The 24,390-nt window shown below is 37.1% G+C and overlaps 1 protein-coding gene across 6 annotated transcripts in view; it reads right to left on the bottom strand.

The window, feature by feature from the left end:
- Window positions 1-7,838: 7,838 nt before the first annotated feature.
- The window catches only part of DPY19L1 (dpy-19-like 1 (C. elegans)), a 51,957-nt gene continuing 35,405 nt past the window's right edge, over window positions 7,839-24,390 (bottom strand). For 4 of the 6 annotated variants that reach the window (XM_010582750.1, XM_010582735.1, XM_010582742.1 and 1 more), the window contains 9 exons: window positions 24,097-24,198; window positions 23,285-23,356; window positions 21,805-21,854; window positions 20,137-20,161; window positions 18,942-19,061; window positions 12,705-12,879; window positions 11,790-11,889; window positions 10,302-10,427; window positions 7,839-9,272 (listed from right to left, as the gene is read on the bottom strand). In XM_010582750.1, the coding sequence (XP_010581052.1) occupies window positions 9,116-9,272; window positions 10,302-10,427; window positions 11,790-11,889; window positions 12,705-12,879; window positions 18,942-19,061; window positions 20,137-20,161; window positions 21,805-21,854; window positions 23,285-23,356; window positions 24,097-24,198 (927 nt within the window). In that variant the 3' untranslated portion in view covers window positions 7,839-9,115. Of the gene's footprint in view, window positions 9,273-10,301; window positions 10,428-11,462; window positions 11,890-12,704; window positions 12,880-18,941; window positions 19,062-20,136; window positions 20,162-21,804; window positions 21,855-23,284; window positions 23,357-24,096; window positions 24,199-24,390 lie in introns of those variants that run through there. The other 2 variants (XM_010582765.1, XM_010582773.1) reach the window with 2 other exon arrangements.

The raw sequence follows: 24,390 nt of genomic DNA, 5'->3' as shown, positions 1-24,390 counted from the left end.
TACACAACTTATTTTGCCAGGTGAGTTTCATCTGGACCAATTCCTGATCTGGTTTACTGCACTGACTGCATGAAAGTTCATGCTAGCATGCGAGCTGGCTGGGGGAGAATGACTTCTTCAGTGGCACTCTAGTTTACACTGGTCTGATCTGCCACATACATGGAATTACAGCTTTAGCCAGACTAAATCCTTCCACCATTTTAAAATCACTGAGCTGGGAAAGCCTTTAGAAGAAGATTGTATTTAACATTCTCATACCTGTATTTTTCATTAGCCATTCTCTCGGAGTTAAATTAACTTTCTTTTTCTTCAAATGTTCACCATTCATTTTATTTTTAATTTGATTTCTTTTTTATACACTCGTTGAAAAAGAATAATTTATTAATGTTTTTCTCTAAGTGAATGGGATCGCCATGTTGCCTCTCAGTCTTTCAATCTTTCTCAGTCAGAGAATAGTTCTAGGAGGTGGTATTACAGCTTGTCTGGATTGTGGGTTTTAGGCTTCAGTAATCCTGAGGAAGTAGAAAATCTCCCATCTCTACCTCAGGCAAAGTTTTTTTTATGCTCCTCTAAATTCTTCCAACATCAAACACACACGCTAGTAAATGGACAACAAAGTTTCATCCAGTGATGAGACTGAATCCAACCGCTCACGAAACAAAGCCCGAGGAAAATGTGCTCCTGGGTGCTGGAAAAGTGGACTAAAGCCAAGGGCAACCTTCCCAAAGTCACTGGAATGGCACTCAAATCGCATCTTACCTGGCAGTGACACCTGCTATAGATGAAATCTGACCGAATGCTGGCATGTCAGCTATGCCCACAGCACAGTACGTGACCTTCCCAGCTTTGAGCGTGTGTTTTGGATAGACCTTACTGGTTGCTCACTGCCACCCATCTTTTTCTCACAGCTGTCAATCAGCCACAACGAAGTTCATTTACCAGGTCTGCTTCCAAGAACATAGATAATGTTCAGAAAGATTTGCTGCACATCTGCCACTGACTGTGCAGAAATAAATAATAAATACAGAGAATTCAATATGCTGAGCCAGTAAGAGTTTGGCTCCTTTGCCTTTTACCTTAAAACAATCTCTCTGCTCACTTACTCTCTGCTATCAGCAAAGATGGCAATAGCGAAGAGCAGCCTGCAGTCATGCTGTACCATAAGGAAGAAAATATGAAAGGGTATCAGGAGACCAGACACTGATGAAAAGCGTCTGTACCTTTCACCCTCAGCTGTATTTCCAAGTTGTGTGCTTCCCTCATCTTTGGTGCTTAGCGAGCATCATGTGACTCATCAAAAACAGAGCAGCATGATTCTGTAACATTGTCAGAAAACATCTCCTGGCTTTTTGGTCACTTTATCAGAGGAAATTACTTTGATTTGTGAAGCTTTCAGTAAAACTTGCATGTATATTTTCTGTATTTTTTTGTCACAAATTTGCAGGAGCAAGTTCCAGAAGGAAATGTAGGCAATTACAGACTGGCAGCAGCATCCAAAAGTACATCACTGTTGTTATTTATTTGTGAAATGTAAATAGGGGAGCACTGAGCAGGTAACTTTCCATTGTAGTTGCTTACTCTGCACAGATGGCATTTAAATCCCTTCAGTCGCACAGAGCAGCGTGTTACCTATAACACAAAGGCATTGGATGGAGCATGATGGTAATAAGGGACTGAAAAAAGCGGGGAAATACAGTGTGAGGCAAGGGGGAACACCTATGCCTCACCACACTGACAGCAAAGACAACAGCACTCATGTGCTGCCTAGGAAGGTCTAAATGATGTGAAACAATTTAGAAAGCACACCAGTACAAAGATAAAAGAAACAGTTAAGCTGGCAAACAACAATGCCATGAAATAACATCTCCAACCACAAATAACTCAAATTTTGTGTTTTTAAACACCACAGACATGTCATCTTCTGTTTCAAAAACTCTGAGAGCAGGAGGGGTGACTGCATAGGTTACGTGTTCATTAAGCATAGCTCTTCACAAAAGCTTTCCAACTGAACTACTTCCATAGCAGAACAACATCCTCCCTTTTCTTCTTCAGTGATTGTCTCAATGTGCTTTAACATCAGTGTTAGAAAGAAAAAAAAAAAAAGAGCCTCAGAGCAGAAGGATTGTATAATTCTTCATGTGGCAGCAAAAAAACAATTAGCAAGCTCTAGTCCTACATTTAAAGCAGAAGAGCAACTTGAAAAAGCGCTCACTGGGGATTAGACAATCTTTTTAAAACTAAAAATTTCTTTCTTGAAACAATTCTAAGATTTACTGTAACTACTGTTATACAGATAGCCTGGAGAGTAAGTTACTAGTAAGATATCAGTTTCTATCCATTTCTTTTAAACAAGATCTGAGGGTTAAAGATTTGCTTCAAGTAGCCAATTCTGAGTGACCGAATCAACCAGTATTTCTTCCTGGAAGTTGGACCACGACTGCACAGCCTAGAATGAAGGCACACAAAATCATTCACAACTTTTGAAAAGCCATTCCTTCACCTTCACCTCTTTTGTGCTAAAGTTTGTTCATTTTGTTCCCAGTGATTAACAATCCCAATAATCCCTCATTTTTCTGCTGCAACCTTGAGAAGCATCCTAATTCTAGATAGTTTTCTATAAAATTGGTAATAAATAAGAGTATATTCAATGCAGCAGCTATAGCAGGAAGTTCTTTAATGTCCAGTGTGCCTCCTCTGTGCTCTTCTACTTGGCTCCATATAGTAGACAGATTAAATTACACTCCTTTCGAAGGATTACACCATGACACAGTATATGACATTTGTCCAAAGTGCTCTGAAGTTGCAGTCAAAGCACGGGAAACTTGGCCAAACCACCATGACCTAACTCAGATGTTATTCTGATTCATAGCAGCTTGAATTAATTCTTCAGTAAAACACACTTCTAGATTTGCTGATTAGGTTAGTAGCAACACACTTACTCTTCACTAAAAATAAATCCAGCTCCTACTAGATCACTAGTTCTAGACCACACAGAAGATAACATGGTCTGATCACAGCTGCGATACATCCACTTCGGTTCCTATCACTACAGCACCACATGGCATGCCCTTGGTAGTACACTGCGATGAGTACCTGTGTCACAGAAATGAGTTGCGATCTACTACATATGGAATTTGTAGCCAAGAAAGTTATTTTCAGACCATATAAACAAACACAAATGACAGGTGTGGGTTTGGGTTTTTTTCCTCCAGCTGTGCTTGTTACCCTTTCTGTGAGGTCTGGATGACAATGTATACTCCAGGTTTAACCTTGTAGTAAGCCCAGGCTCTTTTTAACTCATTAATAAATGAATTGCAGAGCAATGGAGAATGATGACAGACTGCCCTAGTAGAGGAACACCAGCCAATACAGACAGCTTCCATCACCTAGTTTGTTGGCATAAGCCAAGCATTTTGACAAGGTTTAGAAAAACAGGTCACATTTGGAAAATACAAACACCTTCCTAGTTTCAGCTATGCAATTTACCTCAATTCTATTCTGTTCAGTTTTATCCCATTTCCCAGCATCAAAGTGAAACAGAGTAAGATGAAATAGAACACAGGGGAAAAACAACAAGAAAAACAACCAAAAAACCAACAAAAAAACCCAAACCAAAAAACCCAGAAAAAACATTGCAAATACAGTCTGACTTTATGGAAACCATGTTTCTGTTCAGCAGTCCTGCTGCACCTTGATATTGCAAAACCTTTATGCTTTTCAATTTATTTCAACTGGAACTTTATTGCTTCACTACTTCCTCATGTGTAAGGACAACCTTACAAAACAACCATCAGTGCTGACAGGTTTCCTTCTAAATTCAATTATCAATTCAGTTGCACATTGAGCGTTCAAAGGAAGGCAATACATGCCACAGGCTCCTAATTCAAAGGCATCTTTACAATCCCTTTTTATTTCAGGCAAAAACCCTAACAGATGAAACAAACCTGCAACTATTCAAGTAAATAGCCAAGACCTCATTAGTTTAAAAATTACTTACAGATTCTGACAGCACCACTTGCTGAGTAACACTTGATTGATTTTAAGCATTGAGGGTAGTAAACTCTAAGATTAAAGTGCTGAATGAAGTAATGGAATACAACTTACTTTTGATCATCTTGTTACCATTTCTCCCTTCTCAAAATATTTATTCCTTTAAAATTATGTAATAACACAAAAATGGCCAAAAAGTATCAAATCAAAGATGCTATGTGCAGCAGCCTGTAGCGTGATAATTGCAACTAAATCCGGCAAGGACCAAGAGCAAAGAAAACTATGGTTAAGGAAAACATCTACTCCTAGTGCTGTTACATAATTTGTGCTTTGAGTTGAATGGCCTTTGAAATACTTCAGGAATATGAAAATTTCTACTCTACCCAGCTACTAAGCTTGATTCTAACTTTAGCCTACTTTTATGAGCAGTGGAAGGTAAACTTCTCCAAATACAGATGCATTGTATTTTCATAATCAAAATCAAAGAAAAGCAAGGCAGCAATTCAAGCACCATCATAAAGCTAATTCAGGAAAAAAATAGGAGGCATCCTACTCTCGGGTATTTTCAGTCTTTGCTACCTCTCTTTAGTTAAGAAAAAAACCCGTTGGATTTTTAGAAATAGTTAAACTATAAAAGCCAGTACTTCCGAAGAGGCTAGCATATTTTGCAGAACTCGGGCAGATACCTACAGCAAAACACCAATGGCTTGCAAATAATGTTTGCTAACTGCATCCTAAGACACTCTAGGGACTCATAGTCAGAGAAGCTGAGCATCCAGTTGCTCAGTAACATGAAGTTGATAACTGCTCAGGGGTGTAAACACAGCAATTAGTAATGAAAGTAAGAATTTGGTGCACTGGCTTTGAAAGTAAGTGTGGTCAAGCCTGAAGAATGAACTCGAGTGACTTGTTTCCTTTCAGATGAACATCAGAGGTTTTTCCTTTAGAAGTTGTCCTGTTGCAGGCTCAGGATTACCTTTAAATGAGATCCAGTAAGCGTTTTCATATTCTTCAGGCTAAAAGCTAGATCTTGTCCTTCCTGCCATACAGGCAAAACAAGTGCTGCTTGCACTCAAGATTCAATTTAGATATTGATAATCTTGACAGGGTGGAAGACTGGCCACAGAGATCCTGCCTGAGTCCTCAGCCAGATATGAAACCAGTATTATTCATTCACTCTAGGTGTTCTATCCGTATCTCATGATCTATTGGCAATAAATGTTCTATACATGCTGTAATAGGAAGTAATGAAGTTGTCAAACTACTACATGATGAACCCACTCAAGCAACTGACAATTTTAGACATTATATAAATTTAGTCAATAATAGACAATTACAGCACAAGGTCAGAAACAAGCCAATTTGCTGAGGATAGAGATTCTGCCTAACCCTGTAAATCCTGCTACTCCTCTGCTCCAACCCAACAGGTCAGCTTAAAGCTCTGCTACAGACAGTGTATCATAATGTTTGACTTTGTACTGAAATAGAAGTGCTTATGTAATATAGCTACAGCTGAGAATTTGTTTATCACAGTACTGAGAGGTTCACTGCCCAAGCAATTCCTGCACAGCTGACCAGTGTTCAGATTTAGAAGTTCTGCATGCCGTTAGGTCCCCAGTCTTAATTTCACAAAAAGTGTAACTATTCCTTAACATCTAAACTCTTACTAGTTTTCAAACAGTAAAGTCTTCCTTTCACACCACATCTGCCATCCTACTTCTTAGTATAACAATAAAGCTTACATAGAAAAGCACTACTATCAGTTAGTATTTGGATTCCTTCGTCCAGCTGCTCAAACAACTCAGAAGCACCTTATTCTTTTGGGTTTAAAAATATGTTGGTTTACTGCAGTCCTTCACATTATGTAACCTAGGTGAATCAACAGCATTTATAGAAACTAGACAACAATGCAATTTGAAAACACAGGTCCCAAGCCCTCATTAGCATTTTGTAACTGCTTTCAACAATGCCGATTTCCAACAACCCTGTGTTTGTACTCTTCCTTCCATACTTGCTTTTGCTGAAGGAATTTTCCTTACTTCACTTGGAGCGAGTCCTGTGTTGTGGAACTCAGTGTCTTAATCATAAAAATCCAAGAAATACATACTGATTTAGTTTCACTGTTTAAGCTGAATTACAAAAAAAGGCAAAAGCAAAGGCATTTTTTTAAAATGGTAGATGAGAATGAAGAAGTGCAAGGCAGTAGTGAACAGGACTTAATATCTTTGCTTCACAAAGGTGCCTCATTTGGTCTCCACGCTAAATATTACAGTTTGCACAACTACCAAAAGTTTGATACCGAATTGTAATTGTGCCCATTGTACTGAAGAAATTTACTGCACTCAAAGCTAGCAATATTTCAGATTCCAACAAACAAATCTATACAATCCAATATTACTAGAATGTAATTAGAAACTGTTTTCAGATACTTAAGTATCCCAGTCCTGTGCCAAAATTACATCAAGGCCAGTGCATATTTAAAAATTAACTTACTTGAGTTACAGATTTATTGATTAGGATCTTGCAAAGGGAAAAACAACTTTAGTGAGAGCTAAGAAATCTCAAACTTCCATTTTCTGGTTCAAGTTGCAGTGACAAGCATAATGTTAACAAGGTGCTCCTATGTGTAAAATGGTGTATTATTTAAACTCAAATTTTTTCCTTTGGAATCGAAAGCAAATTACTGAGATGACAAGAAATTCATAACATGATATACCCAATTCAAGAATTCCCACGTTTCTTCCCCACAATCATATATTGCATTTTTTTTTTTACTTCATTTTTCCATTACTGGATTGTATCATCTCAACATTAGATGACAATTTGGGGGGTTTAAGACCAGTTCAAAGAGAGGGACACTATAATATCACTCAACATAAGCTGAAAATTTACAAACAGTCTCTGGCCGTGTACTCAGCCACAACAGCCTCCTCATCAAATGAGGAACATTTTTACTAAAGTACATCTTTGAACCTTAAGTTTAAAATGTTTCTTCATTCTACCAGTATTTGGGCTTCACTCTTGACTACCTGAGTTGAGAAACTAGAACAAAAAGAGAGTAATTTTGAACTGCCTTCCAAGTTCACTTTGCTTGTAAATAGTTATTTGATCTTTTCTCACTGTCTTTTCACATATTCCTGCACTGATATTCCAAATAAAAAGAAGGCCAGAAAGAGGTGTGTGAGTTTGGTTTAATTACCTGAAGCACTTCCGCGCATTGTTTAGTTGAGGGTTCAGCTTCAATCGTACCTGCTGTGGCAACTGTATTAAACTTCAGTTTAATAGACATTAGAGCAGAAATACAACATCCATCAGAAACATGAGAACAATTTCCATCTTTTTCTTTTTTATTTAACCACATAAGTACATGTCAACAGTTGGCATAAACTTCATAAAAATACAGTACCTTTTTGTGCTGTAACACTAGTCACAATGTTTATATAAAGATTTTTTTCCTGCTGCTTTGAATTCAATTAACATTTTAAAAAGTGACTTCCCAAAAGCCCTTTTTGTGATAGTTTCCTTATAGAAATTTTTCCAAAATCTATTCTGTAAAAGTTAAAAAGCTAATGCATTTTCAGCCATTCTCCCTCACCCTCTCAATAAAACAGATTTTAAAAAAAGAAGTCTTAGAATACTGATCAGTTGTTACACTACTACTTTATCATAGGTTCCCATTTATTTGATACTGTTATAGGTGTGATGGATGATATTCCCACAGCACCTAATATTGCTAGATGCTATTAGGGCTAAAAAGACCAGTCATATCAATAGACTGATGGCTGAACAAAAAAAAAAACCCAAACCCAAACCCAACCAAAACAAAACAAAACAAAAACCACCACCAACAAAAACCACACAAAAAAAGAAAAAACAACAAGCCAAAACAAAACCAAAACATGAATGATACACAGAGAAGCACTAGACTTTAGAAGTCTTATACTGTAGAATCACAACTGACTGTGATACTTCCCAATGGCAATAAACATATAAAAGTTCTATCAAGTCAGTTAAACAACTAAAGGGTGTCCTCGGAAAGTGAATTCTCTAAATTCTTTATTACCTATATTGACGTGACACTAAGATGACAGAAAAACTACAGAACCAGTCTAATATTGTCAGAGCAATTATACCCAAACAATTGACTATACCCATATCACAGTTATGGTTAAATCTCATTTTTCTTTAATGCTGCTGATAAAATCCAGGCAGGATCTAATACATGAGGAAAGAAAATAGGGCATAAATTTTGCAAGTAATTTCTTATCAAGTTAGGCGCTGAAGGTCTAGTTAAGGCAGTGAAGGATTTATTTACTATCTTTCTAAGGCTATGACAGATTTTTCCTGAATAAAGCATTTTCCCTTAAAAACTTCACATATATTATGCCAGCTTATTCTGAATGCATAAGAATGCTAAAAATCCTTGGACACTGAGAAGCTAAACTATTGCTCACTCCAAATATTACCCTTATTAGTCTTTTTTAATATCAGTAAGATTCCAAGAACATGCACCTAAATAATGAAGTTTCAAGTCTGCCTACAAACTTTTCCATTTCAAGAGCAAGCTTAAAAGCATGTGTTAAAGTGATCCAAAGTGATCCTCTCAAAGAAAAAAAATTTCTTTCAGACGACTAGTGAAACTACATGACTCTTAAGAGAATTTCTAGTATCACCTTGTCCAGAAGGAAGATGGGTAATGAAAGTGACATGAGAAATGTGACGCCAGATGCTATAGCACCATTCCTTTTGTTCCTAGCTGCTAGCACCAAAGCTTTAAACAAACTTGCTTTGCTAAGACATTCTGACAGTCCCATTTCACAATATTATTGGTTTTGAGAATGGAGTTACTTTCCATAGCTACTTTTAACTCTTTCTGATTCAGTGTTAAACAAAATGTGCAAACATATAATCATTTGCATAGCAAATCTCAAGGGACTGACCCCAAAATAGAAATCCAAACTGTTAGGTTTAAGATATTTCTATAATCAGAATTCACTTAAAATGGTAAAAAATAAAATACACATTTTTCCATCTTAAGTCTAGTAGAAAAGGTATTTCTGATTTAGAATTCTTCTAGTTACTAGTTTAAAAAGTTGAAAGACTGATGGTTCTTTGCACTGAGATGTTACTCCTTTAGAACCTTCAGGACTCTGTAATTGCTATTTTCAAATACTGTGATGAAATATGGCCTGGAATCCTTGCTCATAAGGGTACATAAAGGAATTTTGCCGCTATTAGCAGGATCTTCGACATCCCAAATTTCAGGCATACTGCAACCAGGCCTGGAAAACATATGAATACGAAAAGAGAAATGAAGAAATGCCATCAAAAAACATACAGCTTGCTGAACTCAGTTTTTTAACCCCCCACCATGAATACTTGATTGTGCTATCTATATTTTTTTAAGTTTTTCTTTATACTAGAAATTCTTATCAGATTACAAAATCAATACATATAGTAGTAATTGGAGAATGTGTAAAATTTGTCTGCTTTTGTGGTTACATTATTAGAAAGAATTAATTTGGAGGAGGAGGCATATAAAACAACTCAAATTATACAATATACATTACCAGGGACCCTTAAAACTTCCTATAAAATGGAGGGTGATGTTCACACTTGTAACATTTTGAAAGAAAACTCAGGAAATAACACACCTTTTAAGAAAAAAAAGTAGTAACTCCTTGCTTTTTTACTAAAGGCACAGAACCAACAGTTATCTTTTGAAGTTAGAATTACTGAGAATTTCCTAATTTTGTCAAAGATAAGAGCAAAGAAATAAAACAGATTCATTTCACTTTATTCTAAATGCAAAGAAAATAAAATAAACAATCCAAACTGTGTTCTAAAGGCCAAAAATTGGAGAGACAGGAAAAAACAAAAAAAACAAAACAAAAAAGCCACAGCTTAAATGCAACAAAATTTTCAGTGACCAGCAATGGTCATAATATTTTGGTGTTCAAACTATCTTTTACTCTGCATTTTTTATTCATACTAGGCTTTCATTATACACACACATCTGTTCTTGCCATCACAGAATAATGACTTGTTTCCTTTGTGAATCAATTCTGTATTTTACAGTGAAGTTTAAAAATACATACAACACAGCTTTTCATGTGCACACAAAGACCACAAGGCTGCTAATGTGGGTAAAGTTAACTATACTTATTAGTATCTGGAGACACTGGACAAAAATGTATTTTGGATACTTAATAAATCACAGATCAGCATTTCAAAACTAGTACTTGATATGAATCTTAGACTACATATTTGAGCAGCATATCATTCTTGTGAGAAAGAGAGAGATTACTCACTTTTTTCTGCTTACGCACAATGACTCTTCCAGAATGTAGTAATTAGCTCCTAGTTTTATCAATTCTCTTTTTACTTCTTTTGCAGGTTTTCGACTGTACATGGAATACACTACTTTAGTTCTGGCCCTTCAAAAACAGAAATGTAAAAGTTAGCTAGCAACACAGAATGAAAACGTAAGCTTTAACTTTATACTAGACAGGAAGGCTTTTTATTTCATAGGACAACTAGGCTAAACAAAGTTTAAATTAATAGTGCCATTTGCTTTAATGTGATTATTTCTTCACAAATATAATGACTCCAAGAAAAATGCATACAGCCCTTTGATTTTCTGTAGCAGGAGACAACTTTGTCACAAGATCCATGGTCACTGTGAACAGAAAATGTAAAGATGTCAAAGCAATGTATTCACCATATAATAGTCAAGGCTAGAAACAACCTTGCTTGGACTGGAGGCAATCAGAAGAAATCATCTGCCAAGTCTCTCCGCAAAAGGTCATACTCATTGCCCTTGTTCAGACTTTTTAAAATGCAAAGTGCAAGACCTGATGGCTGCCTATCCTGAATCAAGCAAAATCATCCCCTGTAAACCATGATCCTGTTTATATTACCCAGTATTATCCTCCTTTGATTGTGCAAAGCATGACGTTGTTGATTCCCATTCATTTTCTGATACTGTATCACCTCTAGCTTATTTTCCCCAAACATGCCCTGTCCTATATTTTTGTAGTTATATTAGAATAGAATATTTGAGTTGGAAGGGACCTATAGCGATCATCTAGTCCAACTGCCTGACCAATTCAGGGCTGACCAAAACTTAAAGCCAGTTAATGCCAGACACAGAACTAAAGACATAAGGCATGTAAAATGAATCCCCTCCTTATCTCCTTTATCCCTCTCTATCTTGTTGTTTTCTTGTGTTTTTTTTTTAAACCAGTTTTACCAAATTACCAAAAAATTATGTTATGATATTAAAATCAAAAAAAGAAATTCATGACCTTTTCAGATAAATAAATTTCAATTTAGAAAAATTTCCTGATTTTGAAAATGACAAAGTACAAAACTCAGTAATTCCATTACAAAATAATTAGATATATTATCATGAAAAAAATGGCAACCAATCACAGAAAGCTAATAGGAATAACTAAACTGGCTATCTTGAGAAAAAAAATCAAGTCTGTCTACAATGTCAGGAGTAACTAGAATGAAGAAAGGATATAATAGTACACATTAATTCGAATTCCATAGTTATAGTCTGATTTTTTTTTATGTAAGTTTGAAGCCATATCTATCCTACAGTACATCCTTTCTGAGGAATACAAATCCTGAAGAAATACTGCATGTGTTTTCAATGTGACTAAAGTAACAAATCAAGTTCTATGGGGTTTTAACAAATTTTACAATGTAACACGATGCCATTCCTATTTTGTATTACCAGCATTAAGAGAATCAGTAGCAAATAAAAATAAATCCTCAACTTTAAAATTTACCTTAATCCTGCATCTTCATAGTGAGGATGATTTACAATAGGACGAAGTGTAGACAATTTAACACTTGCCATTGTAGGCATCGCTCCTGCAAAAACTGCATCTGAAATACAGAACGAAAAGCATGTTTGAAATGAAGAATCAAGCAGTAAAAGCAAAGAAGCAATTGTCAAATATCTAAACAGTAATCCTGTAGAAAAACATATAAAGAGGGTAGGGTGCTCTTTTTGAAAAGGCCTTACATGGCACCAACAGGAGATGCATTTATTTTTTTTTAAACCTTGAACTTAATAAAAGTCATTAGATAACTAAACATCTAAGAACAGAGATGGAATACATCTTATTTTTTCTTGAATGGGTAAAATAACATACTCATTATGACAACAAGTTTTTGTCACTTCTTACACCATTGTTAAATGACCAATAAAATCTCAGTCCACTTCAGCTCGAAAGCATTTTCCTGCTAAAAAGGTAACTGCTTTCCAGCTAATTTTCCGACACTTTTACTCATTTCAGTAAAAGGACAAGTGCAACCACAACACACATACTTTGAATTCTTGTCTAGCAAAATGATGATCATGGACCCACATACAGGATCAGTGTCATTTAAGTAAAAACCCATTTAAATTGGACTTTGCAAAAACACTTTCATTGTAGAAATATTACACTAGGGGCTAGAACTTCCAGACCGGTAGCCTGGAGTCTAGCAAAGCAAGCTTTCGGTGTTTGGTTTTTTTTTTTTTCATTTGAGATAACTTCTATATGGACAAGCGTATGTGATTAAACCATGGCTTTAGGATAGTCCCAAGGCAAAGCCACAGATAGTTAAGTAGCAATACCTCTGCACTCATTCATACCAAGTTCTATAGTTACATCTCACAGTAAATGGGGAACGTCATACATTATTGAACAGTTTACCTTGTCTGGTATTGACTTTTATCCACTCTAAGAGTTCCTCCTGTGGCAAATTGCTAAATTCTCCCATGATGTTCCACTGAGTTTGAAGGTTTGCTGATCCCTCTATTGCCATCAATGCTAAAATAGCAAAGACCAATGTTTTGGGCTGGATTTTACAGAAGAGCCATCCAAACAACTGAAATGCAAGAATTGATTAATTTCTAGACAACAATTCTATAATGTTGTACACAGCACAATTCATTTTTTATTTCTCTATAAGGAACCAAACATATATTACAATATGAAACATCTCTGCTATTGCTTCTCCACGGAACTTCAGTGAGACCTCATGAGAAGTATTCAAAATTGACATTAATGCAGCTTTTAAAGTTGTAGTTCAAATGTCAAATTCTGCAAGTAAAGATGATTCAGTAATCCTAACTGCACTTTTACAGTATTTTATCTATTTATATCAAGAGTTTCTAGCTATAGTATATGGATTAGAGATTGTACTGCAAACTTCCAAAAACATATCAGAAAAGCAGACTTTGGGGATATAAGGTTAATGTTGCTTTATATCCTACTCTTCCCTTTCTTGAACTGAAAAAGATGGCCCTTAGCATTTTTGCCTAAAAATAGTTTGCTGGAGGGTCTAAGCAAATACTCATCAATAAGTGAAATGGGTAGTTAAGAAAAAAGTAGTACCAAATTTGCTATGCTGAAGTTTAGTTTGAGCAAGAATACTTTATCTCATCCATATCTGACCTAAACCATAAATAAAACAAAGAATTACTTTTTTTTCCCCAAGCTTTTGTTAATTAGAAGGCTTCACATTTCAAAAATATCAAACCTGCACTAAATAATTAAAAAAAAAAAGGGTAAAGATACTCTGAATGAACCGTATTTAAAACATGAAACGATAAAGTTTCACAGTAAAACCTCCCACTAGGCTGACTACACCAATTAGATAGTGTATGTTATCTTTGTTATAAAATAACTGTTAACTACTTTAGATTATTAAACCCCTCAAGACACGTCTCCAAAAATACAGTGCACTCTACTCTCATCCTCAAAGACTTGCTGAACACTCTAGCAAGAACAGCAATACCATCCAGGGAAATTTAATATACCAAATATGCCTGACCACTGTGAAGGTCTAGAAGGATAAAGGGAAACGAATTAATTTACTACTTTACATGAGCAAACCTCCTTTTTACCAATAGTTGCAAAAATCTCACTTCAAGAACATGTTAGAACTTTAGAATTCTTTATTGATTTCCATGGCTTTTCAAATCCAAGAAAATCACATTCCTATCATACTTTTATAAAACCTCATTAATGTTCAAAGTATCTAAATTTACCACTATTTTGTTTACATAAAGACCCTAGAATGGCTGAACATCTATGCAACACAAAAGAAGCATTTCTTTTATGGGATGCTGTTCCTCATGTGGTTTTTATATTGATCTAAGGTTTTTTTATTTGGTTTTGCCAAATTAATACATTAAGTCTTTCTCCAGCTATTTTTCTTTGCTTTCAAAATTTCCACTCAGGACAGTGTAATTCCTTCGAACAGAAAGAGGAAATAAATGTGTGGATGTAAATAGTTATCATTTTTATTGTCCATCAGGTGCCACAAGCTGCAACACTGAGGTAACAGAAAGTACACAGATTCATACAACGGGCTGAAAGAACACAACATACAAAATTCCCTTTCCATTTGCAGAATAATTCCAGTATGTCTTTTGCCTATTTTTTCATTTTTCGTTTGTGTTATAATGTGTTATAAATGTTCATCTCAGGCTGACTGTTCACTAATAAAAGAGTATATTTTGAAAGGCAGCTGATTAACACATTATCTAGCTATAGCCTCAAAATAAATCAGTTATACTAAAAAAACACTGCAGGTAAACTTCCATGGTCTGCTAGAGGAAAGGATAGTGTTGACCTCAATTACAATAAGGTAACTGCATATGTTAAATTTGCTTAAATTTTTCTGGCATCTGTAAAAACAAATTGTTGCTTATTAACTTACCCTTTATGCAAACACCTAAAACTTTACATAATGATAAAGGTACCAAGTGTTAATCAATTGTTTGGTCACAAGTCCCATTCCCTTTCTCATCTCCCTCCATTGCAGCAATTCTTCTGAATCAGTATTGTATACACAGTCAGATTTTTCAACCTCAAAATACTACTTCTGCTCAGCAGCCAGTATGACAGAAGCAGCTCACTAAAAACCACTTGATATTTTCCTGACCCTACCAAAAAATAAGCAGTTTTCTTATCCCCTTGCTTGCTTAAGTCAGAGCAGTCTTAGAAGTGGTCTGATCCACAGCAGCTTAACAGCCTTATGAGCCAGTGTTTCTCTCTCATGCTGAAGCCAGTCATGTATTACCTGGAAGATTATGAGCTGCTCCCTACTAAAGAAAGAGTACATCAGTCAGACCAGAAAAAATTCTGCTTGTCTTTTACAGGTATCAATCAGCACCAACCTAGGGAACATGCTGAACAGGCAAAAGAACCTTCGCTGATAACGAGACAAGGGAATTAATTTTATTTTTACTTACATCGTTCACCTAAAGTTGGGTGCTCTTGAACACAGGTACGTACTTCTCTCTCCTAAGGCCCAAGCCGGGACCAGGATAATCACAGGCCTTATTACCTGGGGCAGCTAGTCATTTATCGTCTTCTGCACAGAACAACTGTCCAAACTGCAGGAATCTAAATCCTTACCTTCCCTAGCATTCAAGACCTACTTCTCTCAAGCCAACTATGCCTCCATGAATCTGCAAAGGAGGAAGAAAAGGTCACTGGACCCAAGCCATCTGGTCCAACTAGGGCAGCTTCCAGCAGAGGTTCTCATCTGCATTTGTAGCTTCTTGAGAAGCCTACTCTCACTCTACAACCATAGGAAACAGCAGAACAACCCAAAGGGCCAAAACACAGTTGGATACAGAAGAAAATATTGATAGAATACTCTGAGCCTGTCCTTCTTCCAATATTTACACAGTGATAACGTGTAGCATCCTCTAAGATCTAAACCACAATGATCACCATAAGCACCAGTTTTCATTAACTGGCCTGATGACCTTAGTTGCAGTACTAAAACAAAAAAACACAATGAGCCAGGATGACTTACTGTAGTGCCATTACTCAAGTGCTTTAAAAAAAGAAAGAGAAAGATCACCAGCTGAAAACTTTTACTAATTTGCCATGTAGAGGCTAACTTCTATAAAAAATTTTCAATAACAGGGTAGAAAACCCCATCAATTTTCTTCTAGGAACACACAGTTAAAACAAGAACTAAGAACAAATTAACTTTGGACACAACTCCTTTATATTGTAATTGTTCTCTAGCAGTTGTATGTCAGAAGGAAATAAGACTTTTTTTTGCTTTTTGCTTTTCTGACTTGTGAAAAGCAATTTCATTTCAAATTACTCAGAAACACCTCGTTAAAGTTCATTTACAAAAATTTAACCACAGTGTAACTGCTACTACTTAAACAGCCAGATCATCTAAGAGGACACCAATACCCCAACAACAACTAACTAAAAGCTGGGAAAGATCATAACAGCTGTGAACCTTACAGAATAGCAAACGTGTACAGGAAATTCTTAAGTCCCAATACTCAGTTACAAGGTGGATAAATAAAGTTACTTTTTGAATAGTTTTTGACACTTTTTTAGCATTTTATATGTTCACTGTAGAGATTCATTTGATGTTGGCAAACACTCAGCACTTCTACCTATGCCAAGTAACAAATCAGCCATCAAGAAAGTGAAGAGCACGACATTTAAGCAGACTGATACTGTGTAGCCTGTCCAGCATTATAAAGAACTGTCCTTCCATGAAAGAACATCCAGGGAAGCAATCCTGTTTTCTGGGAAACAATCATTTGTTCAGCTGCCTTAACAAGGAACAGCTTTCTCCTCTTTGCATAATTCTGTCTCACCTTCCAGTTGTATGACACAAGTGTTAGATGTTCCACAGACAGTAACTGCCTTCACCATACAACCCTAATTCACCTTTAGGACAGGCTTCAGCCACAGATATTGTGGGAAAAACAATGTTTATTGGGCATTATAGCCTGTATCATACTGCATATGCACAAGACAGCCAATGTTGTACACACACCGTCAGTTGTGGCACTCCAGATTTTGAGTACTGAACTTTGTAATGGTACTCTTGTATTCTTTCAATCATCAGCAAACCTAATGACTTACGTTTCTTACTAAAATCCTAATTTTCTTCCCCAGCCATTGCTAGTTTCCCCACTCTGTCAAATATTTTTTCTTTTCCTTCTTCTGTATTATGTCCGCAACAGTTCTTACTACTGGATTCTTTCTCCCACTCATCCTCTTAGTGGTGTCCTCCATATAGACATTTTCATGAGTTCCCCATCTTATCTTCCCAAATTGTTTTCTTGTTAGTAAGCCCAGCTCACTATTAGTCATAATCTTTCACTCTTTAAATAGGGGATACTTACTTTATGTGATGCAAATAACACTTTCTACAAAATCACAGCATGGTTGAGGTTGGAAGGGACCTCTGAAGGTCATCTGGTCCAGCCCCCCTGCTCAAGCATGGCCACCTAGAGCCAGTTGCCCAGGACTATGTCCAGATGGCTTTTGAATATGTCCAAGAATGGAGGCTCCACAACCTCCCTGGGCAACCTGTGCCAGGGTCTGGTCACTCTCACAGTGAAAAAGTGTTTCCTGATGCTCAGAGGGAACCTCCTGTGTTTCAGCATGTGCACACTGCCTCTGGTCCTGTCACTGGCCAACACTGAAAAGAGCCTGGCTCTGCCCTCTTTGCACCCTCCTTCAGGTATTTGCACACATTGATAAGATGCCCCTGAGCTTTCTCTTCTCCAGGCTGCACAGTCCCAGCTCTCTCAGCCTTTCCTCACAGGAGAAATGCTCTAGTCCTTTAATCACCCTCATGACCTTTTGCTGGACTCTCTCCAGTATGTCTGTGCCTCTCTAGTACTGGGGAGCCCAGAACCAGTCCCAGTGCTGCAGCTGTGGCCTCACCAGTGCTGAAGAGGGGATCACCTCCCTCAACCTGCTGGCAACACTCCTTGTAAGACAGCCCAGGATACCACTGGCCTTCTTCACAGCAAGGTTATGTTGCTGGCTCACGTTCAACTTGGTGTCCACCAGAACTCCAGGCCCTTTTCTGCAAAGCAGCTTTCCAGCTGGGCAGCCCCCAGCATGTACTGGTGCCTGCGGCTGTTCCTCCCCAGGTGCTTCCCTTTGTTGAACTGCATGAGGTTCCTGTCAGCCCATTTCTCCAGCCTGTTGAGGACCCTCTTGATGGCAGCACACCCATCTGGTGTACCAGCCACTCCTCCCAGTTTTGTACCATCAGCAAACTTGCTGAGGGTACAGTCCGCCCCATCATCCAGACCATTAACAAAGGACATTGAATGGGATTGGACCCAGTATTGACCCCTGGGGTACATCTCTAGTTACTGGCCTTCAATCAGACTTTGTACACTACTGATCACCCCTCTCTGGGCCCAGCCATTCAGCCAGTTTTCAATCTACCTTCCTGTCTGCTTCCCAGACAAAGGACTGCTTACCCTACTTTTGCTGCAACTACAAAGCTCCTAAAACAGCTACTTAGATACAGATTCAATCAAATTCACTTATCAAAACCACAGTTACTGAAACATGGAAAGCCAATTCTAAGATCTTTTATATCTGGAGAAAATCTAGAAACAGTTTGTGTTATCGATGATTTCAAGCTAGGAAAGTTAAATCTGAGTTAGGCATATGACTTGATTCTTGAGGCTGAAGTTTTCAACATGCAAGACTTCAAAACTATACTTCTGGAAAGAATTAATACACAAAAAATATGCAAGGCAATAAGCCCTAAAGAGCTGTGAAAACACAGTGTAAACAAAGTCAAACACTGTTTGGATAAAATTAATAGTCAATAAAAAACTTGCAATGGCACAGAAATGTGTAAATAACTAAAATCCAATGTATGCCTCCCTGTGCTCGAGCTCAATACACAGCATATTAACTCATATAATAATACAGTTGGACAAGTTGCCTAAAACAAGATATTGGCTTTATTTGGGAAGAGGGGAGAATGGAACCATATTTTTTGACAGGCAATATAATCTGGTTTATTTTTAATGGTACACTCAGATTCAGCAATTACGCACACAGAAATTTGCTTTAGGACAAATATCTGGGTAATACTGTAAGTACTGAGATAGCAACAGGATTAAAAAAACACCTTACCTGCTTTGAACACACCAAGGAAGCCATAACACATAGATGTGGTGTCAAAAACAGTTTTAGTCTCATGATTAAAATTGCTAGGACACTGTATGCCAACAGCTGCAATGCATGGTATACCAGCTGAAAAAACCAAACCAAAACAAACCATACAGAAGCATAATATTTGCATACTTTTCATTTATGTCTTAAACATACAACTTCATTTTCAGTATAGCTTAAGTGACAAACTTGTCTGAAAAAGAGTCCAAGTCAAAGTAAAGATCTTCACATTTCAGATAGTGGTAAGGACTTTGTTAACTTTTTTCTAAAGTCTATGTAGTATGCTAAGGTATGGAACAACAGGAAGGATAAAGATTAACAATAAAACCAAAAGGAGCTGGAGAAATTGCTAGCTATGCAAAAGATCCTTGCTATTTAATACCTAAAATGCCTAAGTATGAAATGAAAGAAGCAAATAAAATCATCCTTGATACTCACACAACCACAGGCAGCTTGCTTTAGTATTCTCAAAAAAGGTTAAAAAACATCAGAGATGTCACTCACCGCTCCTAACACTGAATTTTTGTTACCTGAAGTGCTGTGATAAATCAGAGGCATTTTTGCAGTCAGTGCTTTTATCTATTTGATCGATTATTATATTTTGAATGGCATGAGATTCCTCTCAGAGCACAAACCACAAATAAACTGCTGTTAAGAAACTTTTGCACTGTCCTTGCTGACTTAATTGCAAATAAAGAAACCACATAAGAAAGCTGCCATTCGATTATATTTGTTGAATCATTTTATTAAAAGAACCACATGTAGAATTATTTTAATTATGGCATATTTCAAATCAGAATTTTAACACTATCTGTCACATGAAACCCCAGTAAAGGAATCAATCTCCTTCTCAGTTTATATGGGGAAAATGGAAGGTCCAACCCAATTTCAGTGTCTTTCTATACTGCTGCAGCAAAAGCCCAAAAGACCCCTCTCTTGCACTGCCACTCCACCATTAGCTAGTGTATTTTTTTGTTCCAGCATTCCAGAGTTCTTCTGGTGATGTACTGGACCCAATTTAAGATGAGGAAATAAAACATGAAAATACTTACCTTCAAATAAACCACATATCAGGATCATACCGTTGCAACCTGTATTTCAATACTGAGTATTCACATTAACTTATGAATAAAATTGTGCAGGAAAAGAATCTTACCTCACCATGATTAAAACGTTCCTCTCTGAATAAAAAACAGAAAATCACGTTATTTGTTTATGTACTACAGAAGCACTGGTTTTACTTTGAACTCATCTAAAGTGGCTCTAGACAACTGAACTAATCCAGTAGGCATGAGTCAGCACCCACACAGATTTTTTTCCCCTCTGTAACAAGCTTTGTAGTACATTGCAAATCAGTAACTATCCTCCTCAATCCCTACCATCTATTTTGAAATCTGAAAATTAGTTTTAGCAGTTTTTTTAATTACTTCCATGAGTTATTTCATATACAGAACAGCTTATTTAGAGAATGAAACTTCAGTAACATAAGAGAAGCAGAACACTGGTAACAAAAGAGAGTCAGTAATTTACTCAGGTATTACATAGATTGATTTTGGATTCTCACAAGGAAATACAAATGTGAAAAGAGTCAAAATTGTGTATACTTTTTCTCCAAAAACACATGTGAAGACAGGATGCTGAATCCTGCTCACATCTGTTGAAATTTTATTAATGGCCATTGGACTACTGTCCTGGTTTCAGCTGGGATGTAGTTAACTGTCTTCCTAGTAGCTGGTACAGTGCTATGTTTTGAGTTCAGTATGTGAAGAATGTTGATAACACTGATGTTTTCAGTTGTTGCTCAGTAGTGTTTAGACTAGAGTCAAGGATTTTTCAGCTTCTCATGCCCAGCCAGGGCAGCTGACCCAAACTGGCCAACAGTGTATTCCATACCATGGGATGTCCCATCTAGTTTAGGAACTGGGAAGTGGGGGGCAGGGATTCGCCGCTCGGGGACTGGCTGGGGGTTGGTCGGCGGGTGGTGAGCAATTGCCCTGTGCATCATTTGTACATTTCAATCCTTTTATTACTACTGTTGTCAATTTATTAGTGATATCATTATCATTATTAGTTTCTTCTTTTCTGTTCTATTAAGCCGTTCTTATCTCAACCCACAAGTTTTACTTCTTTTCCTGATTTTCTCCCCCATCCCACTGGATGGGGGGGGAGTGAGTGAGTGGCTGCGTGGTGCTTAGTTGCTGGCTGGGGTTAAACCACGACAACTACGGAAAGCAGAGATCACTGAAATGATTAGTGATAAATTAAAAAAAAAAGGAAGCAAAAAGATGTCAGGGAAATGACAACATTCAATTGGACAAATTGACTGCTCTTGAGCACAGCATCAACAAGTGATGCTAAATGGCTGTGACAGTTAAGAGCATGTATTACAGATATTTAGAAAATAAAAATCAATACAGTTGGGATCCCTTCCTAAAGATGAAACTTGGGTATCTTTATAACCTGGGGGAAAAAAAAAAAAATGGGGAGAAAAGAATTGCACTCACTATTTATAGGAGAAAAGCAAATAGGCACAAAAACAAATACTGGTTTAGGAACAGAGCAGAAAAATAAACGATTAAATAGAAAATTTGGGGGTAAGAGGGTTAAGATGTCTAAAACTAAGTTCAGCAGCTAAACTTAGTTTTAGACATCCTATAAAAATACCACATATAGCACAGCCAAGCCATTCAGTTACTGAACTATACATAATTAACCCTCCAAAAAGGGCCAACATAATGTAGAACTGAATTATTTAACATACAGCAAATCAAATAAACTTCCAGCAGAAAATTCAGTTTTACATTAAAAAGAAGACAATATTTACCTTTCACATTGGCCCGCCTGTGATAAGGCCCACATAAGATACTTAATTGCCTGAAGAAAACAAGAGCCAACAAAAAGTATGAACAAACTTTCAAAAGCATTCTAAAGCATTTTCAACATTTGCTAAATTAAATTACACCTGGGTAATCTCATTTTAAGATAATGCTAAGATAAACACCTGCAGTGTTTTAGCTAAAAATTCTTTTTGAGGATGTTTAATTAGCCAGGCAGTTAACAGTTATCCCATCTGTTCCTGTGTAAACTGTAAGTTGTTTTTACACAAATTATACATAATCAAATTTACAAAAAACAGTTACAAACTTCAGTTATAGTACTCATCAGCTAAGTGACAGAAATTTTTTTGGCACTTAACATCAAAGGAAGTTTTACCACTGACTCAGGACTAGACCTTTGCAAATATCTATATAAAGAAAATAGAGAATTTTAAGCAAATATTTTTGAAAACATATATTTTATCTAATTGTATTGGGTTTACGTGGCAAGGTTTTGGTAGCACGGGGGCTGCCAGGGTGGCTTCTGTGAGAAGAGACCAGGGTCTGGCCCTATGTCAGACAGAGCCAGTTCCAGCCAGCTTCAAAATAGATCTACCACTGGCCAAAGCTGAGCCCATCAGTGATGCTGGTAGCGCATCATAACATGTTTAAGTACACATAAAAAACACCAAGCAGCAGCTTTAAGAGAGAGCAGTGAGAAAAATAGGAGAGAAACAACCCTGCAGACACCCAGGTCAGTGAAGAAGGAAGGGGAGGAGGTGCTCCAGGCACCAGAGCAGATTCCCCTATAGCTTGTGGAGAACACCATGGTGGATGTAGGTTTTCGCCCTACAGCCCTTGGAGGACCACAGTGGAACAGATATGCACCCTGCAGCCTGTGGAGGACCCCACGCCGGAGCAGGCAGACATGACCTGAAAGAAGCTGCAACCCACAGAAGCAGGCTCCTGGCAGGAACTGCAGCTCATGGAGAGAGGAGCCCACACTGCAGCAGGTTTTCTGGCAGGACTTGTGACCCCATGGGGGACCCACACTGGAGCAGTCCACTCCTGAAGGACTGCAGCCCACGGAAAGGACCCATGCTGGAGCAGTTTGTGAAGAACTGCAGCTTGTAGGAGGGACCCACTGAGCCTGGAAAGAAGGGGGTGGGGATGAGGGGAAAGTGTCTGTAGTTTTGTTTATGTTTCTCACAGTCCTACTCTTTTTAACTGACAATAAATTAATCTGCCCCAATTCAAGTCTGTTTTGCTCATGACAGTGAATCAGCAAGTGATCTCCCTGTCTTTATCTTGACCCATGAGATTTTCAACTCTTTTTCCCCCTGTCCTGCTGAGGGCAGTGAGCACCTGGCAGCCAGCCAAGGTTAACCCATCACACTAACCTCTTCCCATCTCAAAATAAATAGTGATCCCTTCCAAAAACCTTAAGTAAATTCAAGGTAAAGGTGATTCACTACATCAATCACTTACCCTTTTGATGATTACCCCAAAAACCACCAGAACAACTGGTAATAGCAGAGTCTTTGTGTATCTTACTGGAGTCTACAATGGAAATAAACTGCATTAATTGCTTTCCATTCACCTATAATTACTTCAGTGGCCATTTTAAGGAAAACAATATAAAGAGTTCTTCCCTGAGTAAAATGTAAATGTAAACATTCAGCAACAAAGCCAGCTTAAAGAAACTCAAAACTCCACCCAGCAATCACACTAGAGGTCATAATACTAGGGTCATTAGTAAACTATTCCTAGTTGTTTGGCAGGCCACTCAAAGACTAAAAGTGACTGTATCTCATCTGAATTTGAGTACTATGGGTTGAGTAACCTATAAAAGTTCTAAATTCACATCTAGATACAGATGAACTAAAAAAAGTCTACTAATGCCATATTAAGAAGCTCTGATGCTCTTCTGAATCTACCACACAAGACCTTTGCAACTCTCAGTACTTTTTCCATATACTTAAAACCAGTTACTAACAGCCACATAAAATCTTAAGTTTGCAGAACTGTAACCTTTCATTTATCCCTGAGCAAGCATTTCTCTCCTTCAAGCAAGCACATTTCTTAGATCCAAAATCAAAACACTGCTTTGTTTTTAGTTCATTTAAAAGCAATAAAACCAGCTAAATCTAGCTTCAGTTCATTAATGTCTTTAACTTCAGGAGTAAGCACTTGAACTTATGATGGCAGTAGGAGGTTATGACTCTCAGATGTTTTAAGTTATAAATTAAGATAAAACAGAAAGTTCCCTCTTCCATAATCATCTGTTTTGATCAAATTACCTCTTTTTCCATGAAGTCAAACTCTGCAGCACAGGTATACATTAATGTATCAAAATCCTTGTAGCCAATAAATTTAGACTTTAATATATTTCCTATATGGGCCTGGTAGGATATACAGGGGGAAAAAAAAAGCTGTAGTAAGCAAAAAATTGCTCTGTTTTCCACAACAAAGTAGTTTAAATGTATATGAGATATTTTTAATTAGAACAGAAGTTTTTACCATTTACATTATTGTTATAAGAGCACCAAAAATCTCTTTACGGTATATTAAATGACATCTTTCAGTGTAACACA

Source organism: Haliaeetus leucocephalus, unplaced genomic scaffold (genome assembly GCF_000737465.1).
Source record: "Haliaeetus leucocephalus isolate CR32 unplaced genomic scaffold, Haliaeetus_leucocephalus-4.0 Scaffold83, whole genome shotgun sequence".
Lineage (NCBI taxonomy): Eukaryota > Metazoa > Chordata > Aves > Accipitriformes > Accipitridae > Haliaeetus > Haliaeetus leucocephalus.
Note: the sequence above shows the minus strand (reverse complement) of the source record. Positions and strands in the feature narration are given on the sequence as shown.